At 38.6% G+C, this 25751-nt stretch overlaps 1 protein-coding gene across 1 annotated transcript in view; it reads left to right on the top strand.

Moving 5' to 3' along the window:
* The window catches only part of LOC5568453 (insulin-like growth factor 2 mRNA-binding protein 1), a 333942-nt gene that overhangs the window by 7054 nt on the left and 301137 nt on the right, over window positions 1–25751 (top strand). Inside the window, exon 2 of the mRNA XM_021850930.1 lies at window positions 3051–3099. Within this exon, the coding sequence (XP_021706622.1) occupies window positions 3051–3099 (49 nt within the window). The remainder of the gene's footprint in view (window positions 1–3050; window positions 3100–25751) is intronic.

Here is a 25751-nt window from a genome sequence, read left to right as displayed (position 1 = left end):
TTGACCTCCCGTAGTTGCTACTCCGTTATTGCAAGAAAAGCTGGTCTTGCACAGGGAAGCAACAGACGCTACTCAGTATCAGTAGGGTAACCAATATATTTGGGACCTCTACATATTTTGGACCCCCTGGGCCATTTTTCTGCAAATTTGCCTGTTTAAATCGAAAGACCAATACAATCCGCATGCCATTTGGAAAAATAGGACTATTCCGCACTTGCATCAAGCGTTTGTGCATGGAAAATGTGTTTATTTTACCTGAAATTAATTTAATAAAATCGGTTCATCCATGCAACCGTTACAACACGTTACAGAAAGAAATTGAAGACGTCAGAATTTTTTCAAATGTAAACAAAAACTTTTTTCTAATTTCTGAACTAAAAGCGTAGAATTTCTTCGCTTTTCTATTGTCAATCGATTGATTAGACTATGGGCAAGCATATTATACAACCAGTGCCGTGGACTTTGTCGCCAAACGATAAAAATATGCCGGGGGTCCAAAATATATACTTTGAGGGTCCAAAATGTATTGGTGTGTCCAAAATAATGAAAAACAGTGCATCACAATTCAATTATTTTCGACGTCTTTTGGATCCTACATGACCGTATGGGCATTTTTATCTCGTAAAGGAAGTTTTTCTCTACATGTTCTTTGACTTGGTTACGCTGTGCAATTAATTAATTGGGACAATAATGTAAAATCACTTCCTTAGGGGGTCCAAAATACGACCGTTACCCTAGCATTCTCAATGTGAAAATTCTGGTGCTCTCATCATTATAACAAACAATACCGGCACCGGCTGCGTCTGAATGCAGGTCAATTTGAGGATGGGAGGAAAATGTTGACGTGTTACTTGCTTTATAGAATCCAAGGAGTCCTCTGAACTTCCACATGAAAACACTGGGAGTTTGGATATGGGATAGTATTCGTTTTGGTAAACGATAAATTAATATAATATGAAATGAATATTGTGCCGAGTCCTATTCTTGGCACTTTTGATTCACTTCGGCAGTGGGATTTTTAAAAAGCTACTAAGTTCATACTTTGCCACAAGTGCTTCTTATTGCAAAATTTCAGACCATTCGGCTGAGAAAAACCTCCTATTCCAAAGTGAATCAAGGAAGTGCCCAAGTAGCTCTGCACCCTACGCGAGCATAGCATGGACGAGAAATACCGATAATGCGGTTGCTAAGCGAACAAGACACAATTGATACGGATTCTGTCGCTCGCTCACAAAGGAGCATGCAACAGATTCAACGGATCAAACAATAGAAATATTAGTAGTAGAACGCTAATGGCGTTGTTGTCACAAAACTGATTTTAATTATTATTACCTTAAATTATGGATTTTCATTGTTTGTTCACTACCATGTCGTTGTTTTGGTTTCTAAAATTAATCTGACACTTTGAGGCCCGGTACTCAAGCTGTCAGTTCGTGGCAAACTAGATGTTGGTAACACGAACAGCAGCGACATTAGCATTCTTAGGTTAATGCTTCTACTGATCAAACACTACTGTCGATCTTCGTTTTTTTACTCGCATGCTTTGTTTTTTTTTCTCCCGCACAACGCGAACCGGACACCACAGACAAACAGACGTCACACTCTCATCAATGTCCATCGACCACCTTTTTAACGGTCGTTTCAAAAATATGGTAAGTGGCCAATCCACCACCCGCAGCGCTCGCATCATTTTTGTTCGCGTTTGACGTTTACACACTACCGCCATCTGTTGGCTCGTCGGCCAAACGCGCTAATTTTAGCATTGGGCGTACATGTCCTCGTGACTATGATTTTGATCGATATTCGTTCTAAGTGTTACGTCTGTTTGTCTGTGCGGACACAATTGATCCGGATTCCATCACTCGCCCACTAAGATGAAAAAAGCAACAGTCAGGTATCTATAACGTAACACTCAAATTCTTGAATAATAGTGATGGTTTCATGACTCGAAATTATGATATCATAAAATATAAAATTTTAAGATATCTTGGCATTTTGATCATGAATCCGGCAAAGGATTTTTCTCTGTGTAGTATAGTTCCCGAGGGACATATAAATACCTATAAGCGAAATTACAAAATTATCGTGATTCTTTAGTAAGTCATTTCAGAGTTCCCGCTATACAAAAGTTTGTGTAAGATTCTAAGATTCGGTTTGGTGTTTAAGTCCTCAAATTATCAGCCAGATTTTAGGACACCCAATTTTGGAATCTTTATTTGAAAAAATACACCCGAAGATTTCTTCTTGGAGGTTACTTTGGATATTTTTTGAAGGAATTATATATGTATATCTTACTAATTTAATCCTCCAACTTAGGTTGAACTCGGAATCTTTATCTTGCTAGGGCAAAATATTAGGTGAATTTTACCACCACCAATTTATTCTTCAAATACTAATAATTTACGATTTTCATTATTTTCCATACGTTTTGTCAGCTCTCAACTACCATTCTTCCATGCGCTTGTGTTGGAAGTTTGAGAAATTTGAGAATCCAGCGTAGCGCGATCAGTGAGTGGAATACAAACATCAGTGTCGCTGCTCGGCGGCCAGTGAGAGAAACTGAATGTTCGAAAGGTTGTTGTCTGTACTTTTTGCCACTGGCGCTAACTGTTAGGCGGTATCCACAAATTACGTAACGCTCTAGGGGGAGGGGGGAGTAGGTTCAAGCGTTACGGCTCATACAAAAATTTAAAAATTTTCATACAAAAAGCGTTACGGAGGGGGGAGGAGGTCAAAAAATTTTAATTTTAGCGTTACGTAATAAATGGATGCTGCCTTAGCGGTTATGAAAGAAATAAACAGTCGTTACCCTATTGATAATCGTGAGAAGTGAAAATTAGGCGTTTGACTTTTAGAGTTTTCAGGCAAGAAATTCATATAGCATTTTGGAGTTGTTCACCAACGACCTTTAATTAGATTGGGCATTATGATCCTCTCCCTCACAGTGCTTCTATCTATGCCCTGTTTCCTGTTCAATTAACATAGATAGAATTACTCATCATAAATTAATTTGCCTTAGCTCACACAACAATTTCCGCTATCTCTTGCAGATGTCCAAAGCATCAACGGTACCAGTTACTACACCGGCTACATCAAAAGGTAAGACCACCCTTTCCACATCGAATATCGTTCTACAAAGCAGAAGATCCAAATCGGATAACACTATACCCAAAATGAGCCAGAAGCGTTGGACAAACAAACCCAAAGCCAAACCCTAAACATCATGTTTGATAACACCTGAAAGCTGAAACTGTCGCCGTCATCCAACGTTAGCCAAATTAGTTCGCCAAACAACCTTAAAGATCTCAACAACGACTAATCAGCTCGTTAGTTGCTGCCTTCTGGGCGCTTTTTGCGCACATTAGACATGCCCGGTCCGAGAAAATTTGCCATTTTAATTGGCATTAGGAAGAAGCATATACGTCGAAAGCAGAGCCAAGACGATGGGCCAATTCCGATAAGCGCCATCACAGTTCGCCTCTAATTCTTTGTTTTTTCATTCGATTTCCGACAATTCGCAATTTTTGATCCGGCACGCGTCTGCCGTTTGTTTAGTCGTGCTGGGGACTTTACGAAGAACTATCAAATAAGGCGAAAGGATATGTAGAGCTTGTCGACTGGCCCTTCCTAACTCCGCACCGCCTCGGTTCCGGTAAGGAAGTTGAGGTCGTCGTCGTCGTCTTCGATCGGAGTTAGAGAAGAGAATCAGCGTCCACCTGCCACTATCATCATCAAAGCGACTTGGGAAGCGAAGGGGTCAGCCAGCTGAGCCCGATCGATGAAGGCAAGAAGAAGATGGTTCTCTCGCTTAGAGGAAAGGTTTCTTACGAAAAGGAGCTGTTTAGGGCAAATGGACAAGGTGGCGATATACAATTTGTTATGGACAGTGGCAGAATCAAAGAACGGCGGTATCTAGAACATTGGCTAACATCATTCCTAAAAGTTTCGGCAGGATTTGTGTATAGTTCTTCAAATTGATACAAATGTGGCATTTTTCCATTTATCAGGAATATATGCTAACTAAAATCATTTGTTAAATATATTAACCGAAAATGATAAGCTAATTTTTGAATTTGTGAAAAATAGCTGATTTTTTTTTCAAAATTTTTGATAATTTGATCACTTATTATCGGAAAATCGAAACTTTGTCTCAAAACTGTTACTCAGTGATTTCGAAGATTCAAACCCATTTTTGTCCTCACCAGTTTCCCTTTTACCTACTATCCTTCGAAATGGAACTCGAAATCCTTCAGTGGAAAAATACTCCAAAGACTGCCGTGGACTGGGTTGACCACGTTGCTTCAAATCGGGGTCCGAACCGAGAGCCATTTTCTGGAGGCAAACGCGGAAGGGGCCCAATAAAAATTAGCCAATCATTCCGCACACGCGGTGGATGTATTTATTTTTATTGCACCGGTGGTACGCGCTGGGCAGTGTAGCAGTGTTCTGAGCGAAGTTAGTCAGCCAAACGCAAGGGGACGCTCGCAACTTTTATTTTCATTGTTTTGCTCGTTTTTCGGGGCTTTCTAACGATCGAGTTTTATCTGTCGAGTCGCGCCGAATGTATCGTCGAGGAGCACGCGCGGCTCGGCGGTTTCGTCGCTGTTGGTGATGCAGTTTAGCATATAACGTACCCGACTAGGGGATTATAACAGAATTATTACAGTTGGAACGACTTTCTTACGAAATATGTTATAATTATGGCTCGCTAGGTCGTTTTCACCGGTGCTCCATTTTTTGGTCCAGTTTTTTGTTTTTTTTTTTTAATGTAAATTCAGTTTTCAATAAATTATTCGTTCTACTTCGTCGTAAGCGCTATAATTCGTCGTATCAAACTGAAAATGTTCCACTACGGTGGATATTCCAAATTCCCTGCAACATAGATTCATTTTTCAAGTGTTATTTTGTGAAAGCTGTTATGGTTTGTATACTAGTACACCAAAAATGCAATAAATGTACTGTTTCAATTATTGTGCATTCAGATTAACTTTAGACCGAAGTTCATAAGAGTAATGGAATATCACCATTAAAAGTTCGCCGAAGTTCGGCGTCGGCATTCTAACGAAGCCTTATGCATCGGCGAAGCACTAAATTAGAATGCGGACGCCGAACTTCGCTGAAATTTTGACTGCCGAACTTCTAATTGTCACTCGAATTGTCAATATCCACTTTGCACTTTTTCACCGAAATCGCATGGACGAACACGATATGAGAGAAATGCTTAACGATCGACACCAGTCACACCACTTAATTCGTACTTCTTCATTGAAGAATTTGATTCCAATCACACTTCGTAAAAGCTAACGACCGCGTAAAATTGAGAATGTAAACAAAGATCAATCCGTCAAACATAAATACGGTTCCTTTGATTGTGTTGTTTACGCTGCACTGTGAGCAAATGCTGTAATTGTATGGTCAAAAGGAATTGTTTTCATAAATTTAGGCTGAATTTTGGTGACGAACAATGAATTTAAAAGGAAATTAGCATATTTAATCATGCTGAAGGAATGGAGGGAGATGCCCGTTGATCTACATATTCTAGAAAAACATTTTATTATAGCGTTGATATGTTGTGTTTTGACCGCTTACTATATAACAGTGAGACGTAAGTTGTGAGACGAATCTGGAAACTGATTGCGACAGAAATGAAATCGATGCGAAATAATTTATCATCAGCTGGTGGAGCCTGGAGGGAGAAACCGATACGAAATTTATGTACGTCACAGTGAGCCGAGATTCTGCTGTCACGAACTGTCACCGTGAGCCCGGATCTTAAACAATAGACAAACATGATAAAAGCGCGTAATCGATCAAAACATATTTTTGTATTTCATCAAATTTGACAAGATAATCGATTGAGAAGCTACTCATGCGTATTCAAAAGTAATGTCACGATAGCACCTTTTATTCTGATGGAATATAAATTATTCAAATATTTATCTGTGCCTCCCTCCCAGGGTGGAGCAAATCAAAAATATTTTTGCGGCGACGTTTTTTTTTGGTATTTTTATGTGCATCCAAAATTTCAACTCCCAAAGTTGAACATCTTGCATATTCAAGACGGAAATTAATTTGAATGTTTTATTTTCCACCATATCAACCATAAATGGGAAGTAAAGATGGGCCAAAACGCACATTTTAATGAACGGATCCGATCCGAAACACTCATTTTAGCTCAGCGGCTTGCAAAGGAAGAGCGAACTGAACCGAACGACGGGAAAAAAAGAGCGGTTCACTCTCTGTTGCGCGACATGCGTTGCTCCTTTCGTACCTTTTGTCTGCTTGTTTGTAAGTGAGCGGGACTAATTACACAGCGCAACAAAAATGACATTTTTGCGTGTCTCAAGGATGAAATTATGTGTCTCTAGTAGATTTGGGGTTACTGAATCTGATGCCGTTCTCAGAAATTCCCCAGCACGTCACAATTTTTAGCTACAGGTCGCCAAAGTTGTATGGAACATTGGTTTTATTGATGTTTACCGAAAATTTGAAGTATATTTTATCAAACTTTTTTGTGATCTTTTCCACCAAGCATGCAAAAGGGGACTCAAACTTTCGTTTTAGATATATTTGGTTGAAATTTCACGATTGAATTAAGATTAAATCGATTTTTTCAACATGTTTGCAATCTCCATACAAAATTCTTAGTTTCTCTTATATGGCAAAATACAATACTTTTCTAAACCATCAAAAAATAACTTTTCCGCATCAAAACTATTATAAACTTTGATGATAAGTATTCTTATACACGTAAAGTTTGAATTCTGTTTCAAATTAAGCAAATAACTTGTCTTACAAGCTGGCAAACTTGCATGCAAGTTGGCTGAAATAGTCAATTTTTGCATTTTCAACAAACTAATATCTCAAAAACTAGACGTGCTATGATATTTCTGTAAACGGCTATGGATTCAGCAACCCTTAATTGAGTTAATAGAGGTAATTTGATGCTGGAGACAAAAACGTGTTCCGCAGTGTTAGTTGTTAAAATGTGAATGTTGAGAGTGCGGAGCTGCAAGCAAACTGGGTTTGCATGTGTGCAGTGGCGCACAAAGCAAGACCGGTGTCAAGCGTTATCGTAAAGCCGAGCAACGAACGAAGGAGAACAGGGGAAAAGAATTGGTTCGTTCTTTTTTCGGGTCACTTTTTGTCTGGTCCGTGCCGATCAAATGACCCGACTCTCACCTCAAAAGAGTCAAGGAAACAGTCGTTCTTTTGAGTGATCCGGATCTTTTGAATGGCTCCGATTCTTTTTGCCCATCTCTAATGGGAAGAGTAAATAACAACCATATCAGAGTGAAAACGCATTTTTCTAAGGTTTTGTCAGGGAATTTCTCAAGAGGCAACAATTTTTTTTCGAAAACTCATCCAGAGAATACAGTAATTCCTTCAAAAATTTCACCAAGAAATATGTCAGATACTTTCAGAAATTTTTCCAATGATACCGCCAGAGACTTCTCTAAAAATTCTTCCACAGATTCCTCGAGAGATTCTTATGATAACTCTTAAAGGGACTCCTCCAGCATTCCACCAGGGATTCCTCCTGCTGTTTCTCCAGAGAATGCCTATTTTCCTCCAGAAACTCTTTCAAGTATTTCTTCATGGCTATTTCTCAAGAAATTTGTGTTGGAAAATTCCACCTCGAAATAATTCAGAGATTTTTTTTTTTCAAAAAATTGACCAAGGATTTCAATAGTTCCTTCAAAGATTTCATCTAGACATAGTTCAGACATTTTCCAGAAATTTCCCTACGGAATCCTCCAGGGATCTCTCCGAGTATTCCACCTGGAATTCCTCCAGAGTTTTACCATGAATTCCTCCAGGAACTCCTTCTACAAAGAACTGCACTAGGGATTCCTCATGAGAACCCTGCTGAGAGGTTTTGAGTAGATTGTCCATCGATTCCGTCAGGAATTTCTCCAGAAGTTTCTTCAAAAAAATGTCAAGGGGTTTCTAGGGACACATTGCCAGGAAATAATTCAAAACTATTTTTGAAAGCTTCTTCAGGCATTCCAGTGTTTCCTTGAAGGGTTACTTAAAAGATTTCACCAAGAAATAGTTCAGATATTTTCCACAAATTTCTCTAAGGATACATGCAGAGACTTCTCCAGAAATTTCTCCACAGATTCAACCAGGAATTCTTCCAGGGTTCTACCAAGGATTTCTCCAAGAATTCCTTCTGAAATTTCTCCAGGATTTGCTCTAAAAAATCCTTCGAGGACTTCCCAAAGAATTTCTCTAGGTAAATTTCGCCAAATAATTCAGGGATTCTTTTGAAAACTCCTCCAAGGATTTCAGCTTGACATATTTCATACTTTCCAGAAATTTCTCCAAGGATCCTCCAGAGACACTTTCCCGAATTCATCCATAGATTTCTCGGGATTTTTTTCCAAGAAATTCCAAAGGGATTCCTCCATGATTCCATCAGGGAGTCCTGCAATCTCGAGGGATTTCTCTTCGTCTAAAAACTCCTTCAGCGATTTTTCAAGGAATTGATCTAGGAAAACTTCATCGCTTTACGATTTAGAGTTTTTTTTTCAAAAACTCTTTCAGGAATTTCAGTAATTCCTTCATAGATTTCATCTCGACATAGTGCAGATATTTTCCCGAAATTTTTGATCCCCTGGAATTTCTCTACAATTTCACCAGAGATTCTTCCTGAGATTCTTGCAAGATTTACTGTTTCAATTTGTCCAGGGATTTCTAAAGAGGATCTTCCGGGAATTTCTCCTGGAAATTTTCCTACAATTTAATCAAGAATTCCTCCAAAATCCATTTCAAAGTCATTTCGAGGATGTTTTTAAGATCATTTTGCCAGGAAATAAAAGATACTTTCGTGAACTTCTAAGATTCCTCCAGGAATACTTTTAGGAATTTGTCCTAGGATTTGCTCAGGAATTACTCCAGAAGCTCCATCATGGAGTTCTCAACGAATTTCTTTAGGAACATGTCATCAGAAAAGGATGACATTTTTCAGAAATTTCTTCAAGGATTCCTTCAGAGACTCTTCCAGGGGTTCCTCCGAGAATTCTCTGGAATTTTTCGACGGATTTCCTTCAGGAGTTTCTCTACAAGCATGTGATTCTTATGGATTGAATTTCTAATGGAATTTCTCAAAGATTATTTCGAAAAGGAATAAGAGATATTTGCAAGAACTTGTCCATGGATTCCAACATTTCTTTCAAGAGTTTTTTTCACCAAGAAAGAAATTAAGATGGTTTCCAGTAATTCATCCAGGAATACCGTCGGAGACTCCTCCTAGAATTACCCCTGGTTATTTTTTCAAAGTTTGACCAGGGATTTCCTTAGTAAACGCTCCGCACTGTTTCCTCCAGAGAATGGTCTTCCTCAGAGTTTCTCAATTGATTTTTTACAGGAATTCTTCTTGGGCTTCCTTCAAAAATTTCTCCAAGGATTTTACCAAATATTTTTTCCGGAATTCCACTTAAATCTCGGCATAGAATACCTCAGGAACTCCAACGGAAATTTTCTTAGCAAATTCATCATGGGTTTCTCCAGAAATTACACCTGGAGTTCTTTAGGAAATTCCACAAGCAATACCTCTATTATTTCTACCAGTAATTCCTTCAGGAGTTATGCCAGTAATCCCTTAAGGAATTTCGCTGGTAATTTGTCTAGGAATTTCGCCAAAAATTCCACCAGTATCTTTCGAGAAACTCCGTCCTTCAAAAATTCTTCAAAGAAACTACCAGAGATTTCTCTAGGATTCCCACAAGGTATTCTTTCAGGAAGTCACATAAGGATTTCACCATCAATTTTAACAAAAGCATTAAAAAAAAACTCGAGTGCCTAAATGTAGGCGATTTCCTAAGGAAGTTCCGCATATTTTGTAAATAAAAAATTACAAAGCTAATGAAAGTTTTGACAATGGAACCGTTTTGGGCGATGGCGTTCAAAACCAAAATCACATCTTCAACACAAACGACGCCAAAGAGAGCAAATTTCAATTTGCTTTTGTAGTGTTCACTTAATTTAGAACGGGTTTCAAATGTTGCGCGGAGTGAAACAAAACCGTATGACAGTTTTGTTCATTTAAACCAGAACTGTTCGAAAATCAAATTTAGAACGCTCCAGTGCACTCCACTGCAGTGGAGATGCAAAATTTTGGTATGGTCTATTTAACTGTCAATATTTAGAATAGACAACAACCGCTGAAACCGACCTTAGGGCAACTTCACCGGTGGTCCATTTTTTGTTTAAAATTTTTACCAAAAATAGACCTGTCAAAATGAAATAGACCAGTAAAAAAAGAACAAACCGCACGCGCATGCACCGGTTGTTGTATTTTTTTTTCTCTCCGTTTCGAAAGTGATCAACCAAAACAAACCAATAGTGAATTGAATTAGCAGAATTCTCAAGCAGAATTTATTGAACCAGCAAACATCCCGAAGGAACTTCAAAGCAATTCCTGGAGGAATTCCAATAGAATTTGCGGCTGAGCTTCGAAGGACTTCCCAGCAGAACTTCGAAGGAATTCTCGGTGGAGCTCTAGAGACTTTTCCGGAAGAACTGCAGAGAAATCCCCGCTGGAGATCCAGAGGAACTTCGAAGGAGTTGCTAGAGGAACTCCAATTCATGGAATTCATGGAGTTACTCTGGAGTATTTCCGGAGGAAGTTTTAGAGAAACACCAGTAGAATTTCTGGAGAAACTCCGAAGAAATTCCTATAGGAACCATGAAGAAAATCAGTGGCGCTCCGAATGAACTTTGAACTAATTCCTGGAAGACAGCTGAAAAAAATCCAAGAGGAACTCTGGAGGAATCGGTATAGGAACTTCGGAGGCGTTCCTGACAGAACTCCCAGGTAATTGCTTACGAAACTCCGGTGAAATTCCTGGAAAAACTATGGAGGAAAGCCGAAAGATTTTCTGGTAGCGCTCCAAAGGAACTACCGATAAATTGCTGGATCAAATCCAGAGGAATAACGTGAGGAACTCTGGAAGAATTTATGGAAGAAATTTGGAGTGATTCCCGGTGGAATTTCCGAAGACTTGCTGGAGGAACACCGGAGGTATTTCTGGAAGAAAAAATATACTGGAGGAACTTCAGAGGGATTCCAGGAAAAACTTTTAAGAAAATCTGGAGAAACTCTTGAGAAATTCACGGAGGAACTCTGGAGGATTTCTCGGTGAAAACCAAGGGGAATTCCCAGAGTAACTCAAGAAGCATTCCTATAGTGGAACTCCGGAGGATTTCCGAGAAATTACTGGAGGAACTCTGAAGAATTCATGTAGAAACTCCAAATTTTGGTGGAAATCCGAAAGAATCCTCGGTGGAACTCCAAAGTCATTTCCGGAGGAACTTCGAAGAAATTTCATGAGGAACTGTGAAGAAATTCTCGGCGGACCTCCAAAAATTATTGGAGAAATTTCTATAGAAACTACAAAGGAATTCCTAGAGAAACTCTGAAAGAATTCCTGGAGAAATTAGGAAGCAAATCCCGGAGGAACTCTGAAGAGGAGGAATGCCTGGAGTAACGAAGATCTGCTGAGGAATTCATGAGAGAATTCCAGAAAATTTTCTGGACGAATTTCTGAAAGAGCTGCTACGAAGCTACGAAGGAATTTTCGAAGGAACACTGAAGGAATACCTGGAGGAACTCTGGATGAATTCCTAGAGAATCTTCAAAGGAAATTCTGTAGGAACTACGGAGCAATTCCTGGAGTAACTCCGGATGTGTTTCTGGAAGAGCACCGGAGGCGTTTCTAGAGGAACTACTGGGTAATTGCTTGACGAACTCCGGAGAAATTGCTGGAGAAACTAAGGAGGAACTTCAATGGAATTTCCGATGGACCTCCGGAAGAACTTTTCAGGACTTACTGGATGAAATCCCGAAGAATCGCTAGAGAAACTCCAAAGGATTTTCTGAAATAACTAATAATCCGGAGAAAGTATCGCTAGATGAAATTCGAAGAAATTGCCGGAGGAAATCCGAAATGTCAAATAGGAACAACCCCAGTGTTAAAACTAAAACCCCTGTGGTGTTTTTGTCGACTAAGCGAACGTCAAACATGATCAAAAGTGTCAAGGCTCATTTATGAACCCAATTTTTAAATTAAAGTTTAAATACGATATAGCCGTCGTTTGAGTGGGAAAAATTTCTAAAGTACCGTAAATTCGGGTGAAATTGATCAGTAGGGTGAAATTGATCACCGTGTCACTCGATTTTATTTTTTCCTAATGGAGCACAAATATCAATGTAACCTGCAGCAAATGAACGTTGCTTGTCGTAACTATTGCTAAATTGTGTGTTGTGAAGTTTTTTGCGTTAATGAATATTTATTTCTATGAAAATTATGTAAAATTCCAAAATCATGTGCGGTGCAGTATTGTCAAACATTCATAAATTCCTAGTTCTAAACAAGGATTTGAACATGGTATAAACCTGAATGTTTGTGAGGATGCTTGAGATATATCCCCAAACCAGATTTCATAACCAAAACTCATACCAATTTGCTCATTCGGTGGAAATAATTGAATTTCTGTTAGATATCAGGAAATTCCTTAGGGAATTGCATACATTGAGGCGTTTTTCGCGTAATTCTTGAAATTTAACTATTCATTATTTCTATAATTATTGTATTGTTATGAATTTAGCAAGCATATACGGATTCAGGGACCTCAAATTTATTACATAGAGTTAGTTTGAAAACTAACAATAATCGCATTGACAAGTGATCAATTTCACCCCGAAATGAGATTTCCCGATTTCTTGTTTTAGAGATATTTCTTAGCACTAAAATGACATTTGTTAGAAAATTTCGGTACATGAGTCAATGAGACTCACCTTCGTACTTGTTTTCCTGCATTCAATTGTTTGGCATTGTCAACATTATAGAAAACGGACAAGAAAACCCGTTAAAAATGATCAATTTCACCCGAAATTACGGTAGTTGCAGTAACATGCTCTTTCGTATTAATAAATAGAAACCGATTGTACCCCATTACCCCGAATGCCATTTCCCCGAATGCCATCACCCCGAATTCCATTACCCCGAATGTGCCATTACCCAGAATTCCATCACCCCGAATGCTATTCCCCCGAATTTACAATTATCTTGACATGATGATATTGATGACATTTCCCCATGATATTGGAATTCGGGGTAATGTCATTCGGGGTGATGGGTCGTTCGGGGTTTTGGAATTCGGGGTAATGGCGTTCGGGTTAATGGCATTCGGCGTAATGGGATTCGGGGTAATGGGGTAGAATCTCTCGGAGGAACTTCTGGAGGAAATATTCGCAGAAATTCTTGACGCAAATCTTCAGAGAAATTTCTGCAAAAAATCTCCAGATAAATTCTCTGAAAAAGTTTCTGGAGTAATTTCTGAAAAAAATCCTCGGAGGAAACCCCTGATGAATTCACAGACGAAATCCCCAGACGAATTCTTGGACGAAATCCTCCGAGGAATTGCTGTTGGAAATCCCCATGGAGGAAATCACCAGAAGAATTCTTGGAGTTCTTGTCGTCCAGGAATTCCTTCGGGGATTTTCTCCAGAAATTCCTGGACGACATTCCGTGGAGAAATTCCTGGTGTAAATTCCCAAACACTCCTGGTGGAAATCTCTGAATAAACTCTCTGAATGAATCCCCGAAGGAATTTCTGGATCAAATGTCTGGAGGAATTCCATAATGAAATACCCGAAAACATTCTTGCTGCAAATCCCTAGAAACATTGTCGGATGAATTCTCTGAAAGTCCCCAAAGCAATTTCCGGAAAAAATGCCTGATATTTCCGAAAGAATTCTTGTATACATCCCCAATGGAATTCCTGGAAAAAATCCCCGGAGAAATTCATGAAGGAAATCCTCGGAGGGATTTCTAGAGGAAATCTCCGGAGGTATTCCTGGAGAAAATTCCCGACGGAATCCCTGAAGGAAATTCACGGAGGGATGCCTGGTGGAAATCCTAGAAGGATTTTCTAGAGGGAATCCTGAGAAGAATTCCTGGTGCAAATCGACCGAGGAATTTGGACGAAATTCACGAAGACATTTCTGAAGAAAGTACATACCCAAGAGGATTCCTGGAGCAAATCCCTGGCGAAATTCGTGCAGCAAATCCCCGGACGAATGTCTGGAAGAAAACCCCAGAGGAAATCGAAGAAGGAATTTTTGGTTAAAATCCTTGTAGGCACATAGAAGTAACTTCGGTAGAATTCCTGGAGATTTCTTTTGGCGGACTTCCCCGGAGGATTTCCTAGAGAAATAATCTGGTGATTCCTGGAGGATTGTTTTTCGGCCCTTCTTAAATCACTTTTTTTTTCACTTCGTAGCCTGTCCAGAGAGAAATCGCTTATAGACAATTTCATGTATTGGCGATTGTTCTTTGAAAGTTTATAACATATTGTGTTCTAATTTGTTTCTCATTGGAACACATTTATAACAGTTTTTGTTATTATAACTGATTTTATTTCAATTGTATTATAATTCCTTCCATCAAATCAGAATGTTTCCAACAAAGCTTAAAAAAACTTGTTTGCAACAAATTTTGCAATAATCGAGACACAATTTTGTTTCAACCTTCTGATCGGGTTCCTACATGGACGTTGGAAAAGCACTAGAAGGGTGCGCGGGTGTCGGCGGAGATGTGCGTTTGGAGTGTGCCAGCCAGGAGACTGACGACCAGAGCCGTCGAAAAACGGACGACGACCACGGTGGACAGGTGCAAGACAAATTGTAATTGGACAACTGTTCGGGTTTTTTGGCGGTTCGAGTGTGTTGCATTTGAAAAGTTCTTTTTTTTTGTGAACTTGCAGTATTTGAACTTGATGGGTATGTCTACTGAGGGGGAAGTTAGAAAGGAAAGAGAGGAATTTCCAGTAGAAGGAGTTCATTTAGAAAATACATTCATGTTTGTCAGGCTTAAGATACTTTGCGAATGCCAATAGAATAATAGAAGATATAACATAGGAGATACGATGATATGAAGATAGGAAGATAGGAAGATAGGAATATAGGATGATAGGAAGGAATATAGGAAGATAGGAAGACAGGAAGATATGAATATAGAAAGATAGGAAGATAGGAAGATAGGAAAGAATATAGGAAGAGAGAAAGATAGAAAGATAGGAAGATAGGAAGATAGAAACATAGGATGATAGGATGGTAGGATGGTAGGATGATAGGAAGATAGAAAGATAGGAAGATAGAAGACAGAAGGAAATCTTCATTTTATCAATCGATGAAGGCCAACTGAGATCGGATCCTTCTTCCATACACTTATCACCTGATTCCGAACCATGCCAATGCCTACTATTTTACCAATCGGCAGAAGCTAAAAACACCAAATTACCATAATAGCCGGCATCAAGTACGCGCACTTGATAACTTGCACCATCACCCCCACGGCGATGCACCTCCGTCAGTGTCCAACATAATTTTTTTAAAAGAACAGGCCCAACATGGCACGTGATGCATTTTTTTTGTCCGAAAAATTTTATGACGGGCTCCCGGTTTATTACATCCTTGCATGATGATAATGCTAAATTCAAAAATTGCCGAAAAAAGGTTCGCTGCAGTTGGTAGCAGCACCGCAATGAGCCTCAGAAGAGCTGATAATATTTACTTTCGCAACTGACAGCGCTTCTGATGGGAGGCAAATTTACGCCGAAAGCACGAGTTTCGTTCGGGTGCAAGGGGATGTAATGATGCCAATTTATATAAAATATCAAGTTTTCCGTTGATTTTATGACGGCGAGTGATCTCTTTCTGGAGGAACTGGAAGGACGAAACACTGAAGGGGTGCTGTCAATAAACTTTGGATTTGCGAGCGTGTTAGATTAATGTTTAATAACGTCAGCAAAGATGGAGGAATCATGGGTTCTGCGGCGGTGGTAATGGGTAATCATAAAGGTAAACATGCAAAATTTGCGTTCCGATGGATGGCTTGTCAGCTGCTGTAATCGAGAAGTGTTTGCACAGCATTTCGGGCGAAACGGAAAAGTTGAGGACTTGTTTAGTTTCGTGAGAACCGAAATCAAGTTGGGAAGTTGATTGAAACTAATTTACCTTCGAAGCATGAAAAGATGGGTAATTATGGCCTAGGAAACTTGGATGATTGATTCATAATTTTTAATTGAAAATTACACATCTTTGATCGCAATACGCAATTAGAAGAAATGTCATTTTATATGGGGCTCTCTGTACGAAATTTCTTGACCTTCTGTCGAGTAATTTCTTTACTTTTATTGAAGAGAAGAGCATACACTGAGAATAATTCGCATCTAGTTTATATGTGCGGCACCCATAGATTTTTGCAATCAAGCTTTGCACATAAATTCTAATACCGATGCAAATAAAACCAGTGAAACTGGAACCCTTAATTTTTACATGCGACGCACACCCAAAATAAGGGTGGATTCAAATGCATCCAAATAAATCTACTTATATAATTTATGTGCGGTAACAAGTAATAAACAAATGGCTTACTTTTATTATTATTTTTTAATTGTTTGCTTTTCTTCGATGATTAAAAAAAACAAAAAGCAAAAGAGTAGATTCATCTTTAAAACTGAATTATATAATAGTCATTAGGTACATATTTAGTTACGTCAAGATTGATCCACGTTCCTGCTGCTGATGGTACAGCGATTCGGGTAATGGTCGCAGTCTTCGGATTGTCTACCGTTGTCTCCAGGTTTGCAGATTCCGCTGCCCCAAGGTACTTGTTTCTATGCCAGTCATACCATGTCCGTCCCACTTGGGTTCAGATTGGGTACCACTTCTAGTATTGCATTTGGTCCTGTTTATGAATGGATATTTACGATTAAATTAGTACATAGAACATTTCGACAGTATTTACCTTGCGTTCAGAAAAACAGTCCATCGTCAAACACTACCGAGCAGCTGCAAACATGTTTTTTTTTTGTTAGCAGTTACGCATGACCCACATGTTGAAAGATATGAATACGCAATTGAATTCTAAATGCAATTGATTTGTATTAATGAGCGGAGCATGTAAAAAATATATGACGAAACATTAAATTTTATTGTTATTTAATAGCATTTAAATGCTGCACATAAAATACAATTTGATGCCCTCGAAACCATTTTATATGTTATTCGCACATAAAAAATAATGGAGATTTCATCTCAGTGTACTCAGCTTAAAACTAAGTATGCTGTTTCAATCAAGAAAAGTAAAGAAATTCCTTGACTGAATGGGTCTAGAAATTTCCTTCAGAGGGCCCATTTGAATTGACATTTCTTCTCATCTGCGTACTGGGATCAAAGAAATGTGATTTTCTTGACCATTTCTGGGAAGCAATTTTCTACGCATCGAAATAGGCGATTACTTTCCTTGTCAATAGCAAACCAGCCTTAAGCCCAATCTGCTGAAAAGAAAATTCTTGGCCTGTCTTGATGCGTAGGAAATTTAGGAAATTCAGGCAAGGAAACGTCCAGGAAAGCACTTTTTTCCTTATCGTAGTATGCAGTTGAAAAGAAGTTGCAGTTCAAACAGGGGTTGCTGCAGATAATATAATATAGGTACCGAAAATAAAAACTTGAGCGGTTCCTTTTCAGCAGCAAAATAGCCTTTAAGAGGAAAACGAATGGACATAAGTACATGTCCGACACCAACTTATTTTATAAAATGCTCATTTTGTCCGAACAAATGGTCGCTATGGTAGTGACCACGTGTTTGCGTCAATTCATGCATATGATCGTTCATCAAACATACTGATTGAAGTTTTATTCGTTTTGGGATGACGAAAGTTAAAAATTTCTTCCAGTCGATTTTTGAACTAAAGTCTTTACAAAATATACAGATTGTTTTACGAAAATTGTTAACAGAGGCTACAAGAATGCAGCCTGAAATACAAAAGCCTAGAAATAAACAAGATACTTAGAATCAACTGCTTGCAAGTATTATTATTCGACACCGTAAAGACAAAACCGGATCATGAACCCGCATTACCGGAACGTCATCGCATCAGCCCGTCACTCATTAATCCAATCTGTCAAGAAGTCAACTCTCTTTTTGATTTTGACATGTGATGAAACCCGGCCTCGACCAATTTCGACTGCATGCTCAAACACTCATATCGAAAGCAAGGAGCATAAGCAAACAAGAAAACCTGCCCCATGAAAAGCAAACCCGACAAATGCAACAAGTGCAAGTGCATCCTGCGTCCGCCCTGCCTGGCTCGCTGCAATCCGATGGCGTTGTAATAACATAATAAAACCTTACCACTTTCGCACTCGTCTCCTCTGTTCTGTCTCACTTTTTCCTTCAGGAAAGTAAATGCTGCAGCATTGTCCACGTGTTCCCGCTTTTCCACTCCCTCTGTCACTGGTTCGATCCTGGACACTGCAGCAGGACCTGGCCGCACGCATTAAATCGGAAAAGTGCAGCATGCAGCATCTCGCGTCCACCCTTCAACCCCTTCGAGAAGTTCAGGAGCACAAACACACACACACACACACACACACACACACAGATGGCGCGTGCATATGGCCAGAGGCATACAATTGCGGACTGGGCGAAATTGCATCGCAATTTAATGCTTGTGCATCGCCGCATGCCATCGTCCCTTCACGGTGCTCTGCAGACCGTTAAAATCGAAAATAAATTTTTAACAAATCGGTGCTCACCAGTCAACCCAAATAACCAGCTTTTTACGCTAGCTATAAAACAACAGGGGGTGATTCAATTTTGACATTTCTTGTTCATAGGTTTTATAGTTAAGTCATAGTAGGCACTGAATTTTATTTGTTGATTGAACTGTCAATAATTTTCAGCACATTTGGTATTCATTTCGTAGGAGGTAATCGTATTATTTTACATTTACCAAATTTATTTCATAACCTTACATTCTTTTCTATGTTTCTTGGTGTTCGAATTAAAGTAATTGTGAGATATAGAATCCACTGGGTTGGGAAGTTGCAAAAGGTTTGATCACAGCAATCGGTTTTAGACTGTCATAGTGTCAATGTTGGCACGCTGCTGTCACTTGCACACTAGATGCATTCGTACTCTGCCTCACTTGCGAACCGATACTTGGCAAGGTAAGTTGTGTGAGCATCGCGTTGAGGGTGATTCCTTTCCCGTTGATAATCGGAACTCCACATTGGCGATCCTGCCAGTTTTCTGCGGAAATACACCTGACATTTATTATCATATTTAATGGGAGGAATCACCCTGCAGCGTTGCTCAATTGAAATAGAAAAAGTAAAAAAGTGCATAGTGAGAGAATTCCAGTTCCCGGTCCAAGATTTGTTTGTTTTTCTGGTACGAAAAAAAGTGTTGATATAAAAGTGTTCTGCAGAAAAGACAAACCGAAAGGCTTTGGTGGCGTGTTAAAAAAATGAACAGGAAAGCAGCAGATTGAGTGATCTTGTTGTCTTGCTATGAGCAAACGTCAGATCGGAACCTTGCAGCGTGTTGTTTGCCGTGGGGGAAGAGTATCCCCGGCAATGTCCGCTGCCGCAAAGCTAGAGCTAATTGATCTTGTTGTTTTGCAATGTGCAAATGTCAGATCAGAAGCTTTCAGCGTGTTGTTTGCCGTGGAGGAAGAGAATTCCTGACAATGTCCGCTGCCGGAAAGCTAGAATTTGCAGATCTTGTTGTTTTGCAATGTGCAAATGTCAGATCAAAAGATTACAGCGTGTTGTTTGCTGTAGGGTGGAAGAGCCCCAGCAATGTCCGCTGCCAAAAAATAGTTTTTGTTGATCTTGTTGTTTTGCTATGCGCAAATGTCAGATCAGAAGCCTAACGTGTTGTTTGCCGTGGGAGAAGAGAAGTCCCGGCAATGTCCACTACTAAAAAGCTATAATTCGTTGATCTCGTTGTTTCGCTAAGTGCAAATGTCAGATCAGCAGATTAAAGCGTGTTGTTTGCCATGATAAAAGAGTGGCTCCAGCAAAACGCACTGATGAAAAGCGAGAACTCGTCAATATCGTTGTATATTATGTGCAAATCTGATATCGAAAGCTCATGTTGTGTGTCGTGAGAAATATGAGCCTCGACAAAGTCTGATGCCAGAAATTCAAGAATAAGTTGATCTTATTGTTGGCTTTATGGAAGTGTCAGATCAAATTCTTCAAGAGTATAGTTCTCGTGGGAAAAGAAACACGACAATGCGAGAATTATGATACTGTTGTTTTGTAATGGGCAGATGTACTTGCAAAATTCCACAAAGCGAGCTTTCGCGATTGTACTGTTTTTGATCTATGTAAATGTCTGAATGGAAGTTTGCGGTTTATTGACTGATCCGCAAATGCGCTAGTATTGTTTTTGTGTGGCAAGTGATCTCACAATATCCTTTAGCCAAGAAGGGAAAGTTCGAGAATTGTTTTTGTGTTTTTGTGAAAAATTCCAAAACTTTGGGTGTGTTGTTTGCCATGAGATACAAGACTTGCTGAAAAAAAGAGTTTTCATTCCTCAATTTTTTTCTTTGGAAGCGTAAAAAAAATCAGCGGCCAAAAGAGCTCATAAAGTCTGCTGACAAAAAAGCATGTATCAATAGATTATTTTGTTTGAAACTAGAGTAATTAATTAGGCTATTCGATGAGCAGCGCCTACTGGTGGAAAGTTTGCAATCATGTGCTCGTGTCAAGTTTCCTAAAAATGGATATCAATGGCGTCGAACTCACGAAAAACTTAGAACTAAAGATGAAATGCGATGAATTTTTCTTCTAGTCCAAAATTGACGTGGCGTGGTGGGTTGATTATCGAAGGAATATTTTGCACTATATAGTGTGTTTTGATGTTTGCCAAATAAACAGAAATGGACGACAAACGTATGACAGTGCAGAATACCAGAACGGATCATCTGATTTGTACTGAGTCTGTTTTGTATGGGCGAATTTTACGCAATGAAAGATTATGAGGTAAAATACAGGGTAAATGTTTAAGGAAGATTAACAATTCTGAAATGGCAGTTGATACCAAATAAAAGTGATAAAAGGCTGCTAAGACTGGTTAGACGGTTGGCCAGACATGAAATGAGTGATAATTGATACCTGATAGATGTACGACCAGAATTACACGATGAATGTCAAGGTGTCCCTGACACCGCAGTGGAAAGCATGGTTGAAACTAGAAATGGACGTTATTCAAAATGCTAAGATTTTTAGAATATACAACGAGTATGACCATGCAAATTTTGATACTAAGGTACTTCACAAGAGATGATTATTGCGAAAGAACATGGAATATGGATAATTTTGAATGACATTACAGAATCTTCAAAATAACTGTATGATTCATGCAATACACAATGATCAACTTATATGCAGAAAATTAAAAAAAAGACCTTTAAATTAATAAACTGATCAAAATTTAAATGTAAAAATATTTTTTTTTATAAAAGGTAATTTAATTTATCGTTTTTGAAAATTTGACTTCATTTAGTTTGAAGAAATTCAATTTCTTTGGAGCAGAGGGAGAATGTGAGATATAGAATCCACTGGGTTGGGAAGTTGCACAAGGTTTGATCACAGCAATCGGTTTTAGATTGTCATAGTGTCAATGTTGGCACGCTGCTGTCACTTGCACACTAGATGCATTCGTACTCTGCCTCACTTGAGAACCGATACTTGGCAAGGTAAGTTGTGTGAGCATCGCGTGGAGGGTGATTCCTTTCCCGTTGATAATCGGAACTCCACAGTAATTATTGATTAACATATAATGGATTGAAAAAGCATTTGTTTCGGAAATCCGTGGAATAGAATGTGTTACCTATGAGCATCGATTTATATTCAAACCTTTGTTTTCAAAATCGTTGCTTCAAGCCAAGCCAAAGGAGGAGATTCCCTGAGAATTGTTGACAAGGAAGCGTTAAAATAATATTTGATGTCTGGTCTTACTTTAAGTCAATGTGCACCAAATTATGGATGTATTTATTCAACAAATGGCTGATTTAACATTATCCACCAGATGGAAAACAGCCAGTTGACGCTCTATTTGACACTCATTATTCGCCGAATTACGCCGAATTACGAAAAGATCCTGGACCCAACGGAAATCGAATCCAAACACCTTAAGCATGGCTTTGCTTTGGAGCCGCGAAGTGTAACCACTCGGCAAAGGAAAGCGTACAGACATTAAATAAGCACTATATTGGCTTCGCATCTCCAAGTAACCAATAAGCACGATAATGCATGATCTTAACGAGTGGCGCGGGAAGTGGGTAGGACAGTCAAAGGATTGTCCTACCCACGATTCAACAAAGGGCAAAAAAATATAAGCAGAAAGCTTGAAAAACAAATTAAACTATTTATCATCAGCTCAATATATAAACACGCTCGTGTGAAGAACGATTGAGAATATCTATGGGAAACAAGATAAGAATTGTTATACAAAACTTTTTCAACAATTACAAAAACAAATGGAGCAATCTTCAATAGCATTTCTGAATGAATCAATGCGATTCTTAAAAATATCTATGGCCAACCCATCAAATGTTCTGGAGCAAATTGCCATGAGCGTTCCTTGAAGTAATTCTTAAGAAGCTTCTGGAACTTCCATAGTAATCTCTTGAAGAATTTTGGATGAAGTAACAGATTAAAATAATAATATGATAATAATATTTAGAGCAGATTATGACAATTTTCTAAAAGTTTTTTTTGCAGTATTGTTGAAGAAGTTCCAGTGAAATATTAAAAAGAATTTCTGTGCAACAAATCATTTTTCAAGAATCTTTAGTTTCTTTTTTGAACTTTTTCTATTAGGGTAAATTCGTGCAAAGAAAAAAAAAACTACACCAATTAGACAGAACTTTTGCTGTTTATCGATATTTTATCTAAGATATTAAAACAATCTCGTTGGTTGTAAAGACAAGCAGATTTGTCTATTTTTGTCAAATTTGCTTAGTAAAATTGATTCAAAAAGGATATTCATATATTTTAATATGAATGATAACACAAGTTGACCCAATAAATGATCCTTAACACCGAGCTTATAGTAGGTTTCTTTTTAGAGACTTGGTCCCTGATTTAATTCAAGTCTCTAAAAAGTCACAATTTTCAGTAGGAGGTCTCTTAAGTCTCTATTTTAACCAAAATGAACTGTTAAATCTCTTTTTTCCTAATTCTGCCTGTATTGAATCCTGATGCAAAATCCACAGGCTCCAGAGAACCCTTCAGCTTAGCTTAGCTTAGACTGACTACATATATCAATGGTTGCTATTCCGTGATTGACCGAGGTCAGTGAAAATGCACAAAGAATCAACTAGAAGATCGGCTGGGATTGGCCAAAATCTTCTTCAGTGTGCATAATTCAGTGCCTCTATTTATACATGGTCAATAACGGCGCCGGCCACGTCCTTGCAGTCAGGTGGGATTGGGGGAAGGAATGTTAGTGTGTAACCTTTGCTATTTGGAGACCGTGTTTGCCTCTGCATCTCCACAAAGGTTACTGGGAGGGATGTTTGTTAATGGGGAGGATCGTTGGGTCACAGGATTCACTTTGATAAGCGATTAGACCATGATAAATAATTATTTGTGAGCTATAAATATGCTTATATGTAAATATAAAATTTTCTATTTGGTGTGAACAATATCTATGTAGAGAAAAATTATGCCGACACTTGAGGTGACGAACTTATCAAAGTTTGTTGAATAAAGTGAACCTTTCGCAAGTCTACACTCGTAGTGTCGAACCATTCAAAGTTTTTTTTTTAATTACAAAAATAAAAATAAAAGGAAAAAGGAGTTTTGAGTAAAAAAAAATTGACGTAAATAATTTATGAATCAGAGTTTATGTCGACACTCACAGTGACGAACATTTCATAGTTTGTTGAAAAATTATTAAAGGTGCAATCATACATATTTTATAGATTACATATAGTAGCATGAAACGAGCTCACCAATTGATCCGTCATCCTTGAGCAGCAACAATCCACTTTCAGCTTCACTCGTTTGCTCGGCTATATAAAAACACACAGAGAAAATAGGCGCGCGACCCGAGAGGGAAAACAACTGACGACTGCTCGGGCTTTCTTGACGCACTGCCAAGGAGCAAGCGTCAACGTCGAAAGATCAAAAAGAACTTATCGAACGCGGCACTTTTTCACTTTACTCGACCGATGCGCGACATGTTTGATCCTGCCCTCATCGCCGGCCCCCGCAGGAGCAAGCATCAAGGTCGAAGGATCAAACACAACTAAGCGATCACGCCACTTTTTCACTTTCACTCGACCGACGCGCGACATGTTTGATCCTGTCCTCATCGCCGGCCCCCGCAGGAGCAAGCGTCAAGGTCGAAGGATCAAACACAACTAAGCGATCACGCCACTTTTTCACTTTCACTCGACCGACGCGCGACATGTTTGATCCTGCCCTCATCGCCGGCCCCCGCAGGAGCAAACGTCAAGGTCGAAGGATCAAACACAACTCCACAGGCTCCAGAGAACCCTTCAGAAACTAAACTGCCCTTCTACGCCTACTTATCCCATGTTTTGTGAGAGTCGAAAAATTTATCCTCACTATTTACCCCCAAAATATTTTTGTATTTTTATACGATAGTTGAAAAGTATTTTTTCAAAATTTGGAATTGATTGAGTGGAAATTTATTTTTTTAGAGCATTTTGAAGAACATGGTCGACGTAGTTCTATTTTATGCTCCTTTGTTAAATATATGAGGAAAACTAAATTAAATTCAACCTAGCTTTTAAATGTGAGCACACATTCGCACATATACCATACTAGTCTTAATTTGAAGATTTTTCAGTCAAGCTTCGGTAAATTTTAACCTCATCTTTAACCAAGGATTTCTGTCGTTTGACTAACCGGAGTGGATGCGACAATACTGAATGAGGTCATATATTAATGAAAGTAATGAAAACTTCTGTTTGAGTTCCTATAAAAAGGCACACCTGTTTAAAAATCATTTAGTGAGATACTAATACAACGATACTAAAGGATGCTACTTTCAAACAATTCACTAGCTGGGCTCAAGTGCCGTATAGCTTGACGAAGCCAATATCACAAATTGATAACATAGAATGAATTATAAATTATGAAAAAATCACCTAAAATGGGTTGACCATGCGATGATAAGAAATAGTTCCAAAAATACTAAATCTGGTCTATCAGAGTAAAGAAACTTTATTAGAATATGAGAAATCTTTTCCAAGACTTTTTTCCATCTTTTGTATGGAGAGGAATCACTGTGCCGTGGGACAAATATGCGTAGAAGGGCAGTATACCGGGTCCAACAGGCTCTTTCAGATTTCCCGAGGAAAAGCTTCAGGCATTATCATAGTGATTTTATTTAGATTTTTTCCAGGGTATCCTACAGGAATCTCTCCAGAACTTTTTCTAGAGATTCCTCACAATTTTTCCAGAAATTTTTCCTAAGATTTTTCGAAGGATTCTTAGAAGAATTTACTCCATGAACTCTAAAGTTATTACCTCCAGTAATTAACTTTTCTTTTTCAAAACTATCCTAGAATTTCCACCAGATATTCTTGTACTAATCCTTCAACTGGATTCTCCAGTTGTTACTCTAGAAAAACTTCCTAAGATTTCTATAGAATTTCTTCTGAGGAAATCCTCCCTCCCAGAAATTCAAAATTTTTTGATGGGATTTTTTTATTTTTTTTTTCTAGGAATTTCTCCAGCATTCCATCCAAGTATTACTCCTGTAGTATTTCCAAACATTTTTTTTAATTTCCACAAAAATACCATGAAATCTTCAAAAGTTAATCAATGGTTTCACACCAGCTAATACTATAACAATTTTCCCAATAATTCCTCTGAGCATCCCTACACAAATTTCAAAACGTCG

This window comes from Aedes aegypti, chromosome 3 (assembly GCF_002204515.2).
Source record: "Aedes aegypti strain LVP_AGWG chromosome 3, AaegL5.0 Primary Assembly, whole genome shotgun sequence".
NCBI classification, from domain to species: Eukaryota; Metazoa; Arthropoda; class Insecta; order Diptera; family Culicidae; genus Aedes; species Aedes aegypti.
Note: the sequence above shows the minus strand (reverse complement) of the source record. Positions and strands in the feature narration are given on the sequence as shown.